The sequence below is a fragment of the Aphelocoma coerulescens genome, unplaced genomic scaffold (genome assembly GCF_041296385.1).
Source record: "Aphelocoma coerulescens isolate FSJ_1873_10779 unplaced genomic scaffold, UR_Acoe_1.0 HiC_scaffold_345, whole genome shotgun sequence".
NCBI lineage: Eukaryota > Metazoa > Chordata > Aves > Passeriformes > Corvidae > Aphelocoma > Aphelocoma coerulescens.
Genome location: NW_027183688.1, coordinates 73,169 through 90,943, shown reverse-complemented (window position 1 = coordinate 90,943; position 17,775 = coordinate 73,169). Strand labels below are relative to the sequence as shown.

At 49.7% G+C, this 17,775-nt stretch overlaps 1 protein-coding gene across 1 annotated transcript in view; it reads right to left on the bottom strand.

The window, feature by feature from the left end:
• The window catches only part of RBM23 (RNA binding motif protein 23), a 37,861-nt gene extending 20,286 nt beyond the window's left edge, over positions 1-17,575 (bottom strand). Inside the window, exons 1-8 of the mRNA XM_068999355.1 lie at positions 17,491-17,575; positions 14,737-14,811; positions 11,511-11,558; positions 10,002-10,048; positions 9,218-9,271; positions 6,515-6,649; positions 2,983-3,036; positions 1,359-1,476 (exon numbers count right to left, since the gene is read on the bottom strand). Of these exons, the coding sequence (XP_068855456.1) occupies positions 1,359-1,476; positions 2,983-3,036; positions 6,515-6,649; positions 9,218-9,271; positions 10,002-10,048; positions 11,511-11,558; positions 14,737-14,811; positions 17,491-17,526 (567 nt within the window). The 5' untranslated portion in view covers positions 17,527-17,575. The remainder of the gene's footprint in view (positions 1-1,358; positions 1,477-2,982; positions 3,037-6,514; positions 6,650-9,217; positions 9,272-10,001; positions 10,049-11,510; positions 11,559-14,736; positions 14,812-17,490) is intronic.
• Positions 17,576-17,775: the final 200 nt, after the last annotated feature.

Below are 17,775 nucleotides of genomic sequence, written 5' to 3'. Positions count from 1 at the left end.
TGGAATATTTCGGCATTTTTCTGGGATTTTTGGGGGATTTTTTTAGAATTTTTCGGGGGATTTTTTTGGGATTTTTTGAGCGTTTTTTGGGATTTTTTAGGATTTTTTGGGGGGGTATTTTTTGGGATTTTTGGGGGATTTTTTTGGGTGGTTTTTTTGGGATTCTGGGAACATTTTGGGGCCATTTTGGGGCCATTTTCAGCCCATTTTGGGGCCATTTTCAGCCCATTTTGGGGCCATTTTGGGGCCATTTTCAGCCCATTTTGGGCACATTTTGGGGCCATTTTCAGCCCATTTTGGGGCCATTTTCAGCCCATTTTGGGGCCATTTTCAGCCCATTTTGGGGCCATTTTGGGGCCATTTTCAGCCCATTTTGGGCCATTTTGGGGCCATTTTCAGCCCATTTTGGGGCCATTTTGGGGCCATTTTCAGCCCATTTTGGGGCCATTTTCAGCCCATTTTGGGGCCATTTTCAGCCCATTTTGGGGCCATTTTGGGGCCATTTTCAGCCCATTTTGGGCACATTTTGGGGCCATTTTCAGCCCATTTTTGGGCCATTTTGGGGCCATTTTCAGCCCATTTTTGGGCCATTTTGGGGCCATTTTCAGCCCATTTTGGGCACATTTTGGGGCCATTTTCAGCCCATTTTGGGCCATTTTGGGGCCATTTTCAGCCCATTTTGAGCCCATTTTTGGGCCATTTTGGGGCCATTTTCAGCCCATTTTTGGGCCCATTTTGGGGCCATTTTCAGCCCATTTTTGGGCCATTTTGGGGCCATTTTCAGCCCATTTTGGGGCCATTTTCAGCCCATTTTGGGCACATTTTGGGCACATTTTGGGGCCATTTTCAGCCCATTTTGGGGCCATTTTCAGCCCATTTTGGGGCCATTTTGGGGCCATTTTCAGCCCATTTTGGGGCCATTTTCAGCCCATTTTGGGCACATTTTGGGGCCATTTTCAGCCCATTTTGGGGCCATTTTTGGGCCATTTTCAGCCCATTTTGGGGCCATTTTCAGCCCATTTTGGGGCTGATTTTCAGCCCATTTTGGGCACATTTTGGGGCCATTTTCAGCCCATTTTGGGCACATTTTGAGCCCATTTTGGGCACATTTTGGGCCCGTTTTGGGCCCACCCTGGGAAGATCCCGGGAACATTCCGGGACCCCTTTTGGGATCCCCCCCAAGGCCGTTTTGGGGTCATTTCCACCCATTCCGAGCCCTTCCTGGGGGGCGTTTCCGGGGCTGATTTTTTTGGGGTGAAATTGGGAGGATTTTCTGGGAATTTTTGGGGGATTTTTTGGGGGAATTTTGGGGGATTTTTGGGGATTTTTGGGGGGAATTTTGGGGGAGTTTTCCGCACCTTTCCCACGGCGGAGAAGAAATCCTCGAGGTCGCGGGGGCGGATGCGGGCGGCGAGCTGCATGCAGAACACGGTGCGGGCGTCCCTCTCCTCGGGGCTCAGCGAGCCCAGCGGCTCCCTGCACACGGGACACACACCTGGAGCCGAAATTCCCAAAAAAACGGCCCCCAAATCCCAAAATACGGCCCCGAAATCCCAAAAAACGGCCCCGAAATCCCAAAAAAACGGCGCCGAAATCCCAAAAAACGGCACTAAACTCGACCTAAACCCGACCTAAACCCGGCCTGGGACAGCCCAGGGGCTCCCTGCACAGGTCAGACACACCTGGATCCACCTGGAGCCGAAATTCCCAAAAAAACGGCCCCGAAATCCCCAAAAACGGCGCCGAAATCCCAAAAAACGGCGCCGAAATACAGAAAAACGGTGCTGAAATCGCCCAAAACGGCACTAAACCCGACCTAAACCCGACCTAAACCTGACCTAAACCTGACCTAAACCCGGCCTGGGACAGCCCAGGGGCTCCCTGCACAGGTCAGACACACCTGGAGCCGAAATTCCCAAAAAAACGGCCCCGAAATCCCAAAAAACGGCCCCGAAATCCCAAAAAACGGCCCCGAAATCCCAAAAAACGGCACCGAAATCCCAAAAAACGGCACCAAAATCCCAAAAAATTGACTGGTTTTTTTTTTTTGGGTCCAAATTCCCGGTTTTTCCGCTCAGAATTCTCATCTTTGCCAAAATCCCCATTTTTCCCCCCAAAATCCCCAATTTCTTTCCCAATAATCTCCATTTTTCCCAAAAAATCCCCAATTTCCCCCCCCAAATCCTCATTTCTTTCCCAAAAATCCCCAATTTTTCTGCCAAAATTCCCAACTTTTTTCCCAAAATCCCCAATTTTCCCCCCCAAATCCCCATTTTTCATCCCAAAATCCCCAATTTTTTCCCAAAATCCCCAAATTTCCCCCCAAATCCCCAAATTTTTGCCCCAAATCCCCATTTTTTGCCCCAAATCCCCTTTTTCTCCCTTAAAAAAATCCCTTTTTTTTTTTTCCCCAAAACTCTGATTTTGGCAATTCCTGTTTTTGCCCAAAATCCCCATTTTTCCCCCCAAAATCCCCAATTTTTTTCCCTAAATCCCCATTTTTCCCCCCCAAATCCCCATTTTTCCCCCCAAAATCCCCAATTTTTTTCCCAAAATCCCCATTTTTCCCAAAAATCCCCATTTTTCCCCCCAAAACCCTCATTTCTTTCCCAAAAATCCCCAAATTTTTTCCCAAAATCCAAATTTTTTTCCAAAAAATCCCCAATTTTTCTTTCCCAAAAATCCACTTTTTTCTCCCCCAAAATCCCCAAATTTTATCCCCAAATCCCCATTTTTTTCCTAAAATCCCCATCTTTTTTCTCCCCAAAAATCCCCATTTTTTACCCCAAAATCCCCAAATTTTTACCCCAAAATCCCCAAATTTTTTCCCAAAATCCCCATTTTTCCCCCCAAAATCCCCAAATTTTTACCCCAAAATCCCCAAATTTTTTCCCAAAATCCCCATTTTTTCCCCCAAAATCCCCATTTTGCCCCAACCCCCCATTTTTGCCCGAAATCGCCCTTTTTCACCCCAAATCTCACCTGCCCGGGCTCTTCTCTCGGTACAGGGGGCTCTTGCTGTGCCCGAAGCGGCGCCTGCCGACAAAAATTGGGGCATTTTGGGGAAAATTCGGGGATTTTTGGGAAAATTGGGGGATTTGGGGGAAAATTTGGAGATCTGGGGTCAGAATTTGGGGATTTTGGGGAAAATTTGGGGGATTCTGGGGGAAATTTGGGGGATTTGGGGTCAGAATTTGGGGGTTTGGGGGAAATTTGATGGATTTTGGGGGAAATTTGGAGATTTTGGGGAAAATTTGGAGATTTCGGGGGAAATTTGGGGGATTTGGGGGGAAATTTGGGGGATTCTGGGGCCGAAATTCAGAAATTTTGGGTCAGAATTTGGGGGATTTAGAGGAAAATTTGGGGATTTTAGGGGAAATTTGGGGGATTTTGGGGCCAAACTTTGGGGATTTGGGCTCAGAACCCCAAATTTTGGCTCAGAACTCCGGGATTCCGGCTCAGCCCCCCCAAATCCGGGCTCAGAACCCCCAAATTTCATCTCAGAACCCCCAAATTCAGGCTCAGCCCCCCCAAATCCGGGCCCAGCCCCCCAAATCCGGGCCCAGCCCCCCCAAATTCCGGCTCAGAACTCCCAAATCCGGGCTCAGAACTCCCAAATTTCGTCTCAGAACCCCCAAATTCAGGCTCAGCCCCCCCAAATCCGGGCTCAGAACCCCCAAATTTTGGCTCAGAACCCCCAAATTCCGGCTCAGAACTCCCAAATTTCGTCTCAGAACCCCCAAATTTCGTCTCAGAACCCCCAGATTTTGGCTCAGAACCCCCGGATTTCGTCTCAACACCCCCAAATCCGGGCCCAGCCCCCCCAAACTCAGGCTCCAACCCCCCAAATCCGAGCCCAGCTCTCCAAATCCGGGCTCAGAACCCCCAAATTCGGGCTCAGAACTCCGGGATTTGGTCTCAGAACCCCCAAATCCGGGCTCAGATCCCCCAAATTCCAGCTCAGAACCCCCAGATTTTGGCTCAGAACCCCCGGATTTCGTCTCAGCCCCCCCCAATCCAGGCCCAGCCCCCCAAATCCGGGCCCAGCCCCCCAAATCCGGGCTCAGAACTCCCAAATCCGGGCTCAGATCCCCCAAATTTTGTCTCAGATCCCCCAAATTTGGGCTCAGCACCCCCAAATCCGGGCTCAGAACTCCCAAATTCCGGCTCAGAACCCCCGAATTTCGTCTCAGAACCCCCAAATTCAGGCTCAGAACCCCCAAATTTCGTCTCAGAACACCCGGATTTCGTCTCAGCCCCCCCAAACTCAGGCTCCAACCCCCCAAATCCGGGCCCAGCCCCCCCAAAGCCGGGTTCAGAAGTCCCAAATCTCATCTCAGAACCCCCAGATTTTGGCTCAGAACTCCCAAATTTCGCCTCAGAACCCCCAAATCCGGGCCCAGCCCCCCCAAACTCAGGCTCCAACCCCCCAAATCCGGGCTCAGAACCCCCAGATTTCGTCTCAGAACCCCCAAATTTCGTCTCAGAACCCCCAAATTTTGGCTCAGAACTCCCAAATTTTGGCTCAGAACCCCCAAATTTCGGCTCAGCCCCCCCAAACTCAGGCTCCAGCCCCCCCAAATCCAGCCCAGCCCCCCAAATCCGGGCCCAGCCCCCCAAATCCAGGCTCAGAACCCCCAAATCCGGGCTCAGAACTCCCAAATTCGGGCTCAGATCCCCCAAATTTCGTCTCAGATCCCCCAAATTTTGGCCCAGCACCCCCAAATCCGGGCTCAGAACTCCGGGATTTCGTCTCAGCACCCCCAAACTCAGGCTCCAGCCCCCCAAACCCGGGCCCAGCCCTCCAAATTCGGGCTCAGAACTCCCAAATTCCGGCTCAGAACCCCCGGATTTCGTCTCAGACCCCCCAAATCCGGGCCCAGCCCCCCCAAACTCAGGCTCCAGCCCCCCAAATCCGGGCCCAGCCCCCCAAATCCGGGCTCAGAACTCCCAAATTTCGTCTCAGAACCCCCGGATTTCGTCTCAGCCCCCCCAAACCCAGCCCCACCCCCCCAAATCCGGGCTCAGCACCCCCGAACTCAGGCTCAAACCCCCCAAATTTCGTCTCAGAACCCCCAAATTTCGTCTCAGAACCCCCAAATCCGGGCTCAGAACTCCCAAATTTCATCTCAGAACCCCCAAATTTCGTCTCAGAACCCCCAAATTTCGTCTCAGAACCCCCAAATTCAGGCTCAGAACCCCCAAATTTCGTCTCAGAACTCCGGGATTTCGTCTCAGAACCCCCAGATTTCGTCTCAGAACTCCCAAATTTCGTCTCAGAACCCCCAAATTTCGTCTCAGAACCCCCGGATTTCGTCTCAGAACCCCCAAATTTCGTCTCAGAACCCCCAGATTTCGTCTCAGAACTCCCAAATTTCGTCTCAGAACTCCCAAATTTCGTCTCAGAACCCCCGGATTTCGTCTCAGAACCCCCAAATTTCATCTCAGAACCCCCAGATTTCGTCTCAGAACTCCCAAATTCGGGCTCAGAACTCCCAAATTCAGCCCCAGCCCCCCAAATCCGGGCTCAGAACTCCCGGATTTCGGCTCAGAACTCCCAGATTTCGGCTCAGAACTCCCAGATTTCGGCTCAGAACTCCCGGATTTCGGCTCAGAACTCCCAGATTTCGGCTCAGAACCCCCGGATTTCGGCTCAGCCCCCCCAAACTCAGGCTCAAACCCCCCAAATTTCGTCTCAGAACTCCCGGATTTCGGCTCAGAACTCCCAAATTTCGTCTCAGAACCCCCGGATTTCGTCTCAGAACCCCCAAATTTCGTCTCAGAACCCCCAGATTTCGTCTCAGAACTCCCAAATTCGGGCTCAGAACTCCCAAATTCAGCCCCAGCCCCCCAAATCCGGGCTCAGAACTCCCGGATTTCGTCTCAGAACTCCCAGATTTCGGCTCAGAACTCCCGGATTTCGGCTCAGAACCCCCGGATTTCGGCTCAGCCCCCCCAAACTCAGGCTCAAACCCCCCAAATTTCGTCTCAGAACTCCCGGATTTCGGCTCAGAACTCCCAAATTTCGTCTCAGAACCCCCGGATTTCGTCTCAGAACCCCCAAATTTCGTCTCAGAACCCCCAGATTTCGTCTCAGAACTCCCAAATCCGGGCTCAGAACTCCCAAATTTCGTCTCAGAACCCCCAAATTCAGGCTCAGAACCCCCAAAGTTCGTCTCAGAACTCCGGGATTTCGTCTCAGAACCCCCAGATTTCGTCTCAGAACTCCCAAATTTCGTCTCAGAACCCCCAGATTTCGTCTCAGAACTCCCGGATTTCGGCTCAGAACCCCCAAATTCAGCCCCAGCCCCCCAAATTTCGTCTCAGAACTCCCAAATTTCATCTCAGAACTCCCAAATTTCATCTCAGAACTCCCAAATTTCGTCTCAGAACTCCCAGATTTCGGCTCAAAACCCCCGGATTTCGTCTCAGCCCCCCCAAACTCAGGCTCCAGCCCCCCAAACCCAGCCCAGCCCCCCCAAACCCGGCCCGGCAGCCCCCCAAATTCCCGCACCGGGCTCTCTCGTCGCGGCTGCGGCGCTCGCGGCTGCGGCTCCTCCTGCGCTCGCGGCTGCGGCTCCGGTGGCGGCTCCGGCGCTCCCGGCTGCGGCTGCGGCGGCGCCGATCCCGCTCCCGGTCCCGGCTGCGGCTGCTCGGGGGGGGGAGGGACCCAAAAAGGGCCGATTTCAGCCCGAAATGTGCCAATTTCAGCTCAGAAAGTGCAAATTTCAGCCCGAAATGTGCAAATTTCAGCCCAAAATGTGCAAATTTCAGCTCAAAATGCCCCAATTCCAGCCCAAAATGGGACTAAATTGCCCAAAATGTGCCAATTTCAGCTCAAAATGTGCAAATTTCAGCCCAAAATCCCAAAATTCCAGCCCAAAACGGGGTTAAATCGCCCCAAAATGCCCCAATTCCAGCCCAAAATGCCCCAATTTCAGCCCAAAATGCCTCAATTTCAGCTCAAAATGTCCAAATTTCAGCCCAAAATGCCCCAAGTCCAGCCCAAAATGTCCCAAAATTCCAGCCCAAAACACCCCAATTTCAGCCCAAAATGCCCCAAAATTCCAGCCCAAAATGGGGTTAAATCGCCCCAAAAAGGGCCAATTTCAGCTCAAAATGTGCCAATTTCAGCCCAAAATCGCCCAATTCCAGCTCAAAATGTCCCAATTCCAGCCCGAAATCCCAAAATTCCAGCCCAAAATGCCACAATTTCAGCTCAAAATGTCCAAATTTCAGCTCGAAATGTGCAAATTTCAGCTCAAAATCCCAAAATTCCAGCCCAAAATGTCCCAAAATTCCAGCCCAAAATGGGGTTAAATTGCCCCAAAAAGGGCCAATTTCAGCTCAAAATGCCCCAATTTCAGCCCAAAATGCCTCAATTTCAGCCCAAAATGCCCCGATTCCAGCCCAAAATGCCTCAATTTCAGCCCAAAATGCCTCAATTTCAGCTCAAAATGCCCCGATTCCAGCCCAAAATGCCCCGATTCCAGCCCAAAATGGGACTAAATTGCCCAAAATGTCCAAATTTCAGCGCAAAATGCCCCAATTCCAGCTCAAATCCCAAAATTCCAGCCCAAAATGCCCCAAAATTCCAGCCCAAAATGGGGTTAAATCGCCCCAAAAAGGGCCAATTTCAGCTCAAAATGTGCCAATTTCAGCCCAAAACGTGCCAATTTCAGCCCAAAATCCCCCAAATCCAGCTCAAAATGGGACTAAATCCCCCCAAAATGCCCCAATTTCAGCCCAAAATGCCCCAATTTCAGCTCAAAATGGGACTAAATCCCTCCAAAATGCCCCAATTTCAGCTCAAAATGTGCCAATTTCAGCTCAAAAAGTGCCAATTTCAGCTCAAAAAGTGCCAATTTCAGCCCGAAATGTGCAAATTTCAGCTCAAAATGCCCCAATTCCAGCCCAAAATGGGACTAAATTGCCCAAAATGTCCAAATTTCAGCTCAAATCCCCCAATTTCAGCCCAAAATGTCCAAATTTCAGCCCAAAATGCCCCAATTTCAGCTCAAAAAGTGCCAATTTCAGCCCGAAATCCCAAAATTCCAGCCCAAAATGCCCCAATTTCAGCCCAAAATTCCAGCCCAAAACGGGGTTAAATCGCCCCAAAAACTGCCAATTCCAGCTCAAAATGTCCCAATTTCAGCCCAAAATGCCCCAATTTCAGCCCGAAATCCCAAAATTCCAGCCCAAAATGCCCCAATTTCAGCTCAAATCCCCCAATTTCAGCCCAAAATCCTCCAATTCCAGCCCAAAATGCCCCAATTTCAGCTCAAAACGTCCAAATTTCCCCCCAAAATCCCCAAATTTCCCCCCAAAACTCCGAGATTTCCCCCCAAAATTCCCAAATTCCTCCCGAATTTCCCCCCAAAAGGCCCAAATTTCCCCCCAGACTTCCTAAATTCCCCCTAAAATTCCCAAATTTTCCCCCAAAACTCCCGAATTCCCCCCGAAATTCCCGGATTTCCCCCAAATTCCTGAATTTTCCCCCAAATTCCCCCCGAAATTCCCGGATTTTTCCCCAAATTCCCAAATTTTCCCCCAAATTCCCCCCGAATTCCCAAATTTTCCCCCAAATTCCCCCCGAAATTCCCGGATTTTTCCCTGAAATTCCCGAATTTTCCCCCAAATTCCCGGATTTCCCCCAAATTCCCCCCGAAATTCCCGGATTTTCCCCCAAATTCCCAAATTTTCCCCCAAATTCCCAAATTTTCCCCCAAATTCCCCCCGAAATTCCCAAATTTTCCCCCAAATTCCCCCCGAAATTCCCGGATTTTTCCCCAAATTCCCGGATTTTTCCCCAAATTCCCCCCAAAATTCCCGGATTTTCCCCCAAATTCCCGAATTTTCCCCCAAATTCCCCCCGAAATTCCCAAATTTTCCCCGAAATTCCCAAATTTTCCCCCAAATTCCCAAATTTTCCCCCCGAAATTCCCCCCGAAATTCCCGGATTTTTCCCCAAATTCCCGGATTTTTCCCCAAATTCCCGAATTTTCCCCCAAATTCCCCCCGAAATTCGCGTTTTTTTCCCCCAAATTCCCAAATTTTCCCCCAAATTCCCCCCGAAATTCCCAAATTTTCTCCCAAATTCCCCCCGAAATTCCCGGATTTTGCCCCAAATTCCCGGATTTTCCCCCAAATTCCCCCCGAAATTCCCAAATTTCCCCGAAATTCCCAAATTCCCCCCAAATTCCCGAATTTCCCCCACCTGTGTCTGTGCTCGCGGCTCCGGCTCCGGCTCCGGCTCCGCCTCTTCCGGCTGCTGAAATTTGGGACAAATCCGGAGGAAAATTGGGAAAAATCCTCCAAATTCCCCCCAAATCCCACCCGGGAACCCCAAATCCCCCAAATTCCAACCCCAAATCCACCCAAAATCCCGGAATTCCAGCCCCAAATGGACCCAAATTCCCCAAATTCCAGCTCAGAATCTTCCAAAATCCCCAAATTCCAGCCCCAAAATGCCCAAATTTCTGCAAATTCCCCAAAATTCCAGCCCCAAATTCCCCCCAAATTCCCGGAATCCCAACCCCAAATCGCCCGAAATCCCCAAAATTCCAGCCCAAATTCCTCAAATCCCCCAAAATTCCCGAAACATCCCAAAATTCCAGCTTAAAATCCCAAATTCCAACCCCAAAATCCCAAATTCCAGCCCCAAAATTCCCAAAACATCCCAAAATTCCCCCAAAATCCCAAAGTCCAACCCCAGATCCCCAAAAAATCCCAAATTCCAGCCCCAAATTCCCAAAATCCCCCCAAATCCCAAATTCCAACCCTAAATTCCCAAAATTCCAGCCCCAAACTCCCAAATTTCTGCAATTCCAGCCCCGAAATCCCAAATTCCAGCCCCCAAATTCCCCCCGAATTCCCAAAATCCCCCCCAAATTCCCCCCAAATTCCCAAAATCCCCCCAAAATTCCCCCCAAATTCCTGAAATTCCCCCAAATTCCCGAAATTCCGGCCCCAAAATCCCCGAAATTCCCGAAATTCCGGACCTGCCCCCGCTCTCCTTCCGGGGCTCCTTCGGCTCCTCCTGCGGCGCCTTCGGGGAGGGAAAAGAAAATTTGGGATGAAAAAAACCCCAAAATGCCCCAAAAAACCCCAAAAATCCCCAAATCCCCCCAAAAAACCCAAAATGCCCCGAAATTCCTAAAAAAGTCCCAAAAATCCCCCCCCAAAATCCCCATTTTATCCCAAATCCCCCTTTTTTTCCCCCCAAAATCCCCATTTTCCCCCAAAATTCCCAAAAAATCCCCGACCTGCCCCCCAAAAATCCCCCCCAAAATCCCTCCCAAAAAAACCCCAAAAAACCCCGAAAAAAACCCCAAAAAATTCCCCCAAAAAACCCCCCAAAATCCCCCAAAATGCCCCAAAAAAACGCCAAAAAAACCCCAAAAAGCCCCAAAACCCAAAAATACCCCAAAATAGCCCAAAATGCCCCAAAAAACCCCAAAATCCCCTCAAAATCCCCCCCAAAATGCCCCGAAATGCCCCAAAAAAACCCAAATTCCCCCCCAAAAACACCAAAATCCCCCCCAAAAAAACCCAAAAAGCCCCAAAATCCCCCCAAAAACCCCCAAATGCCCCAAAATCCGCCCAAAAAACCCCCAAAATCCCCCCCAAAAAACCCCAAATTCTCAAACCCACCCCAAAATTCCTAAAAAAAGATCCCAAAAATTCCAAAAAAAAATCCCAAAAATTCTTGAAAAAAAAATCCCAAAAATTCCGAAAAAAACCCTCAAAATTCCTAAAAAAAACCCCAAAAAAATCCTAAAAAAAAACCCCTAAAATTCCCAAAAAAGCCTAAAAGTTCCTGAAAAAAAACCCCAAAATTCTCAGAAAAAATCCTGAAATTGCCCCCCCAAAAAATCCCAAAATTCCCCCCAAAAAAATCTCCCGAAATTCCCAAACAAACCCGGAAAATTTCCCCCAAAAAAACGCCCAAAATTCCCCCAAAAAAAGCCAAAATTCCGAAAAAAAACCCCAAAGTTGCCGCAAAAACCCAAAAAATTCCAAAAATTATCCCAAGATTCCTAAAAAAACCCCCAAAATTCCAAAAAAAAATCCCCCAAAATTCCTAAAAAAACCCCCCCCCAAAATTCCCAAACAAGCCCGAAAATTTCCCCCAAAAAAACCCCCAAAGCTCCCAAAGAATCCCCAAATTACCCCAAAAATTCCCGAAATTCCCCCAAAAAAATCCCCCAAATTTTCTACAAAGTCCCAAAATTGATTAAAAAACCCCCAAATTTCCCCAAAATACTGAAAATTCCCCCAAAAAAACCCCAAAATTCCCAAAAAATCCCAAAATTCCCCCCAAAACCCCCAAAAATTCACAAAAAACCCCCCAAAAATTCCTGAAAATCCCTCAAAATCCCACCCAGAAGCCCAAAAAATTCCCAAAAAACGCCAAAAATCCACCCCAGACCCCCCCAAAATTCCCAAAAATTCCCCGAAATTCCCAAAAATTTCCCAAAATTCCCCGAAATTTCCCCAAAATTTCCCACCTGGGCCGGGGGCGGCTCCGGCTGCGCCTTGGAAGGGCCGGGCTGGGCCTGGAGGAAAAATGGGGCAAAATCTCAGGAATTTGGGAAAAATTGGGGAAAAATTCGGGAAAAGGAAACGGGAAAGGGCTCAGGGTGGGGGAGGGGCAGGCGGAAGCGGCCGGAATTGCGGGAAAGGGGCCCAAAATTCCCGGGAATGACCCCAAAATCCCCCAAAATCCCCAGGAATGGCCCCAAAATCCCCCAAAATTCCCTCCAAGGACCCCAAAATCCCCAAAATTTCCCTCCAAGGATCCCAAAATTCCCAGGAATGGCCCCAAAATCCCCCAAAATTCCTGGGAATGGCCCCAAAATCCCCCCAAATTTCCAGCAATGGCCCCAAAATCCCCCAAATTTTCCTCCAAAAACCCCCAAAATTCCCGGGAATGGCCCCAAAATCCCCCAAATTTCTCTCCAAGGATCCCAAAATTCTCAGTAATGGCCCCAAAATCCCCCAAATTTCTCTCCAAGGATCCCAAAATTCTCAGTAATGGCCCCAAAATCCCCCAAAATTCCCTCCAAGGAGCCCAAAATTCCCAGGAATGGCCCCAAAATCCCCCAAATTCCCTCTAAGGACCCCAAAATCCCCCAAATTTCTCTCCAAGGATCCCAAAATTCCCAGGAATGGCCCCAAAATTCCCTCCAAAAATCCCGAAATCCCCAGGAATGGCCCCAAAATCCCCCAAAATTCCCAGGAATGACCCCAAAATCCCCCAAAATTCCCAGGAATGACCCCAAAATCCCCCAAAATTCTCTCCAAGGATCCCGAAATTCCCAGGAATGGCCCCAAAATCCCCCAAAATTCCCAGGAATGACCCCAAAATCCCCCTAAATTCCCTCTAAGCACCCCAAAATTCCCCAAATTTCCCTCCAAGGATCCCAAAATTCCCAGGAATGGCCCCAAATCCCCCCCAAATCTCCTCCAAGGATCCCAAAATCCCCTGAAATGACCCCAAAATCCCCTGCCATGAGCCCAAAACCCCCCAAAATTCCCCCAAACCCCTCCAAATTCCTGGGAATTCCCCCAAATCCCCCCGAAAATCCCCGGGAACGGCCCCAAATCCCCTCCGAGGCTCCCAAAATCCCCCAAAATGCCCCCAAAATGCCCCGAAATGGCCCCAAATCCCCTCAAAATCCCCTCCAAGGCTCCCAAAATCCCCCAAAATGACCCCAAAATCCCCCAAAATTCCCAACAATGGCCCCAAAACCCCCCAAAATCCCCTCCAAGAATCCCAAAATCCCCTGAAATGACCCCAAAATCCCCCCCAAAATCCCCGGGAACGGCCCCAAATCCCCTCCGAGGCTCCCAAAATCCCCCAAAATGCCCCAAAATGGCCCCAAATCCCCTCAAAATCCCCTCCAAGGATCCCAAAATCCCCCAAAATGACCCCAAAATCCCCCAAAATTCCCAGGAATGGCCCCAACCCCTCCCAAAATCCCCTCCAAGAATCCCAAAATCCCCTGAAATGACCCCAAAATCCCCCCAAAATCCCCGGGAACGGCCCCAAATCCCCTCCGAGGCTCCCAAAATCCCCCAAAATGCCCCCGAAATGCCCCAAAATGGCCCCAAATCCCCTCAAAATCCCCTCCAAGGATCCCAAAATCCCCCAAAATGACCCCAAAATCCCCCCAAATTCCCAGGAATGGCCCCAACCCCCCCCAAAATCCCCTCCAAGGATCCCAAAATCCCCCAAAATGACCCCAAAATCCCCCAAAATTCCCAGCAATGGCCCCAACCCCCCCCAAAATCCCCTCCAAGAATCCCAAAATCCCCTGAAATGACCCCAAAATCCCCCCAAAATCCCCGGGAACGGCCCCAAATCCCCTCCAAGGCTCCCAAAATCCCCCAAAATGACCCCAAAATCCCCCAAAATGGCCCCAAATCCCCTCAAAATCCCCTCCGAGGCTCCCAAATTCCCCTGAAATGACCCCAAAATCCCCCAAAAATCACCCCAAAATCCCCTCCAAAGACCCCAAAATCCCCTGCCATGAGCCCAAAATCCCCCAAAATTCCCCCAAACCCCTCCAAATTCCCGGGAATTCCCCCAAATTTCCCCCCAAAATCCCCGGGAACGGCCCCAAAATCCCCTCCGAGGCTCCCAAAATCCCCCGAAATGCCCCCGAAATGCCCCAAAATTCCCGGGAATGGCCCCAAATCCCCCCCAAATTCTCCCAAATCCCCCCAAAATTCCCCAAAATGGCCCCAAATCCCCCCCAAATCTCCTCCGAGGATCCCAAAATCCCCTGAAATGACCTCAAAATCCCCCAAAAATCCCAAAAATCGCCCCAAAATCCCCCAAAATCCCCTCCAAAGACCCCAAAATTCCCTGCCATGAGCCCAAAACCCCCCAAAATTCCCCCAAACCCCTCCAAATTCCTGGGAATTCCCCCAAATCCCCCCCAAAATCCCCCCCAAAATCCCTGGGAATAGCCCAAAATCTCCTCCAAGGCTCCCAAAATCCCCCGAAATGACCCCAAAATCCCCCAAAATTCACAGGAATGGCCCCAAATCCCCCAAAATCCCCTCCAAGGCTCCCAAAATCCCCGAGAATGACCCCAAAATCCCCCAAAATTTCTCCAAATCCCCCCAAAATTGCCCCAAATCCCCCCAAAATTCCCAACAATGGCCCCAACCCCCCCCAAAATCCCCTCCAAGGCTCCCAAAATCCCCCAAAATGACCCCAAAATCCCCCCAAAATTCCCAACAATGGCCCCAACCCCCCCCCCAAATCCCCTCCAAGAATCCCAAAATCCCCTGAAATGACCCCAAAATCCCCCCCAAAATCCCCGGGAACGGCCCCAAATCCCCTCCGAGGCTCCCAAAATCCCCCAAAATGCCCCCGAAATGCCCCAAAATGGCCCCAAATCCCCCCAAAATCCCCTCCAAGGATCCCAAAATCCCCCAAAATGACCCCAAAATCCCCCCAAATTCCCAGGAATGGCCCCAACCCCCCCCAAAATCCCCTCCAAGGATCCCAAAATCCCCCAAAATGACCCCAAAATCCCCCAAAATTCCCAGCAATGGCCCCAACCCCCCCCAAAATCCCCTCCAAGAATCCCAAAATCCCCTGAAATGACCCCAAAATCCCCCCAAAATCCCCGGGAACGGCCCCAAATCCCCTCCGAGGCTCCCAAAATCTCCCAAAATGCCCCGAAATGCCCCGAAACGGCCCCAAATCCCCTCCCCCACCTCCTCCTTCTTGTAGGGCGCCTCCAGCATGGCCTCGATGACGATGTCGAAGTCGTCCGACGTCATCGCGTCCGTCTGCGGGGAAAAACCCCAAATTTGGGACCCCCCAAAAGCCCCAAAATCGCCCCTTTCCACCCCAAAATCCCCAGCCGTCCCCTCTGCGCAATAAAATCCCTTTGTTGCCACAAAATTTCCCATTTTTACCCCAAAATTTCCCCATTTTTCCCCAAAATCTCCCCGTTTTTCCCCAAAATTTCTCCTTTTACCCCAAAATTTCCCGGTTTTATCCCAAAATTTCTCCTTTTTACCCCCAAATTTCTCCTTTTACCCCAAAATTTCCCTGTTTTATCCCGAAATTTCCCCTTTTTACCCCAAGATTTCCCTGTTTTATCCCAAAATTTCCCCATTTTACCCCAAATTTCCCCATTTTTCCCCAAAATCTCCCCCATTTTTCCGCCAAATCTCCCCATTTTTCCCCAAAATTTCCCCTTTTACCCCGAAATTTCCCATTTTTACCCCAAAATCGCCCCATTCCACCCCAAAATCCCCAGCCTTCCCCTCTGCGCAACAAAATCCCTTTTTTGCCCCAAAATTCCCCTGTTTTACCCCAAAATGTCCCCATTTTTACCCCAAAATTTCCCATTTTTACCCAACATTACCAGGTTTTATCCCCAAATTTCCCATTTTTTTACCCAAAACTTCCCGGTTTTACCCCAAAATTTCCCCTTCTATCCCAAAATTTCCCCTTTTACCCCAAAATTTCCCAGTTTTACCCCAAAATTTCTCCATTTACCCCAAAATTTCCCATTTTTCCCCCAAATCTCCCCATTTTTCCCCCAAAATTTCTCCTTTTTACCCCCAAATTTCCCCATTTTTCCCCAAAATCTCCCCATTTTTCCCCAAAATTTCCCCTTTTACCCCAAAATTGCCCCATTCCACCCCAAAATCCCCAGCCTTCCCCTCTGCGCAATAAAATCCCTTTTTTGCCCCAAAATTTCCCCTTTTTACCCCAAAATCTCCCTGTTTTGTCCCAAAATTTCTGCTTTTTCCCCCAAATTCCCCTATTTTTACCCAATATTACTCAGTTTTAGCACAAAATTTCCCATTTTTACCCCAAAATCTCCCCATTTTTCCCCAAAATCTCCCCATTTTTACCCCCAAATTTCCCCTTTTACCCCAAAATTTCCCCTTTTTACCCCCAAATTTCCCTGTTTTATCGCAAAATTTCCCTTTTTATACCAAAATTCCCCCATTTTTACCCAATATTACTTGGTTTTAGCACAAAATTTCCCCTTTTTACCCCAAAATTTCCCCTTTTTACCCCAAAATTTCTCCTTTTACCCCAAAATTTCTCCTTTTACCCCAAAATTCCCCCAGTTTTCCCCAAAATCTCCCCATTTTTACCCCAAATTTCCCATTTTTACCCCAAAATGTCTCCATTTCCACCCCAAAATCCCCAGCCTTCCCCTCTGCGCAACAAAATCCCTTTTTCGCCCCAAAATTTCCCCTTTTGACCCCAAAATCTCCCCATTTTTACCCAAAATTTCGCATTTTTACCCAACATTACCCAGTTTTACCCCAAAATTTCCCTTTTACCCCAAAATTCCCCCATTTTTCCCCAAAATCTCCTCATTTTTCCCCAAAATTCCCCCATTTTTCCCCCAAATTTCCCCTTTTACCCCAAAATTTCCCCTTCTTACCCCAAAGTTTCCCCGTTTTCCCCAAAATTTCTCCATTTTCCCACAAAACTCCCCAAAATTCCCCATTTCCCCCAAATTTCCCAGTTTTACCCCGAAATCTCCCCATTTTTACCCAAAATTTCCCGTTTACCCCAAAATTTCCCCATTCCCCCCCAAAATTCCCCGAATTTTCCCTTTTCCCCAAAATTTCCCCAAATTTTCTTTTTCCCCCAAATTCCCCCAAATTTTCTCCTTTTTCCCCAAAATTTCCTCAAAATTTCTCCAAATTTTCTCTTTTTTACCCCAAATTTCCCCATTTCCCCCCAAAATTTCCCCAAAAATTCCCCATTCCCCCCCAAAACTCCCCAAAATTTCTCCAAATTTTCTCTTTTTTGCCCAAAATTCCACAAAATTTCTCCAGATTTTTCCCTTTTTCCCCAAAATTTCTCCAAATTTTCCCCTTTATCCCCAAAATTCCCCCAAACTCCCCCAAATACTCCCCTTTTTCCCAAAAATTTCCCCAAAATTCCCCCAAAATTTCCCCTTTTTCCCCCAAATTCCCCCAAATATTCTCCTTTTCCCCCAAAATTTCCCCAAAATTTCCTCAAAATTTCCCCAAAATTTCCCCTTTATCCCCAAAATTCCCCCAAATTCCCCCAAAATTCCCCCATTTCCCCCCAAAACCCCCCAAAATTTCCCCGTTCTCCCCCAAATTTCCCCCCCTAAAACTCCGCAAAATTTCCCCCTTTTTCCCCCAAAATTCCCCCAAATATTCTCCTTTTTCCCCAAAATTCCCCCAAAATTTCCTCAAAATTTCCCCAAAATTTCCCCTTTATCCCCAAAATTCCCCCAAAATTCCCCCATTTCCCCCCGAAACCCCCCAAAATTTCCCCGTTCTCCCCCAAATTTCCCCCCCCCTTAAAATTCCCCCTTCCCAAAATCGAAAACTCCCGGGAAAACCCAAAATTTCCCGGGAAAACCCAAAATTTCCCGGGAAACCCCGACGGCCCCTCCCCCTCCCCCTCCCCCTGCCCCTCCCCCCCCCCCCCCATTTTTCCCGCCATTTTCCCCTCACCGGGTCCGGCAGCGCTTTGGATCCCCCCGACTCCATCCCGGGGGGGGGGGGGGGAGGGGGGAAAAACCCCCGAAATCCGCCTTTTTCCTGCGGTGACGTCACGAAAAGACGTCATCACTGACGTCAAACACCCCCCACCGCGGCGGCGATGACGTCACGCCCTCCCCTCAAGCCACGCCCCCGCTCCCCCCCCCCCTCCCCTCACGCCCTCAGCGCCCCCTGGCGGCGCCGCCCTCAGGGCGCCGTTTCCCGCCCCCCCCCCCCTCCCCTCAGCGCCCACACCCC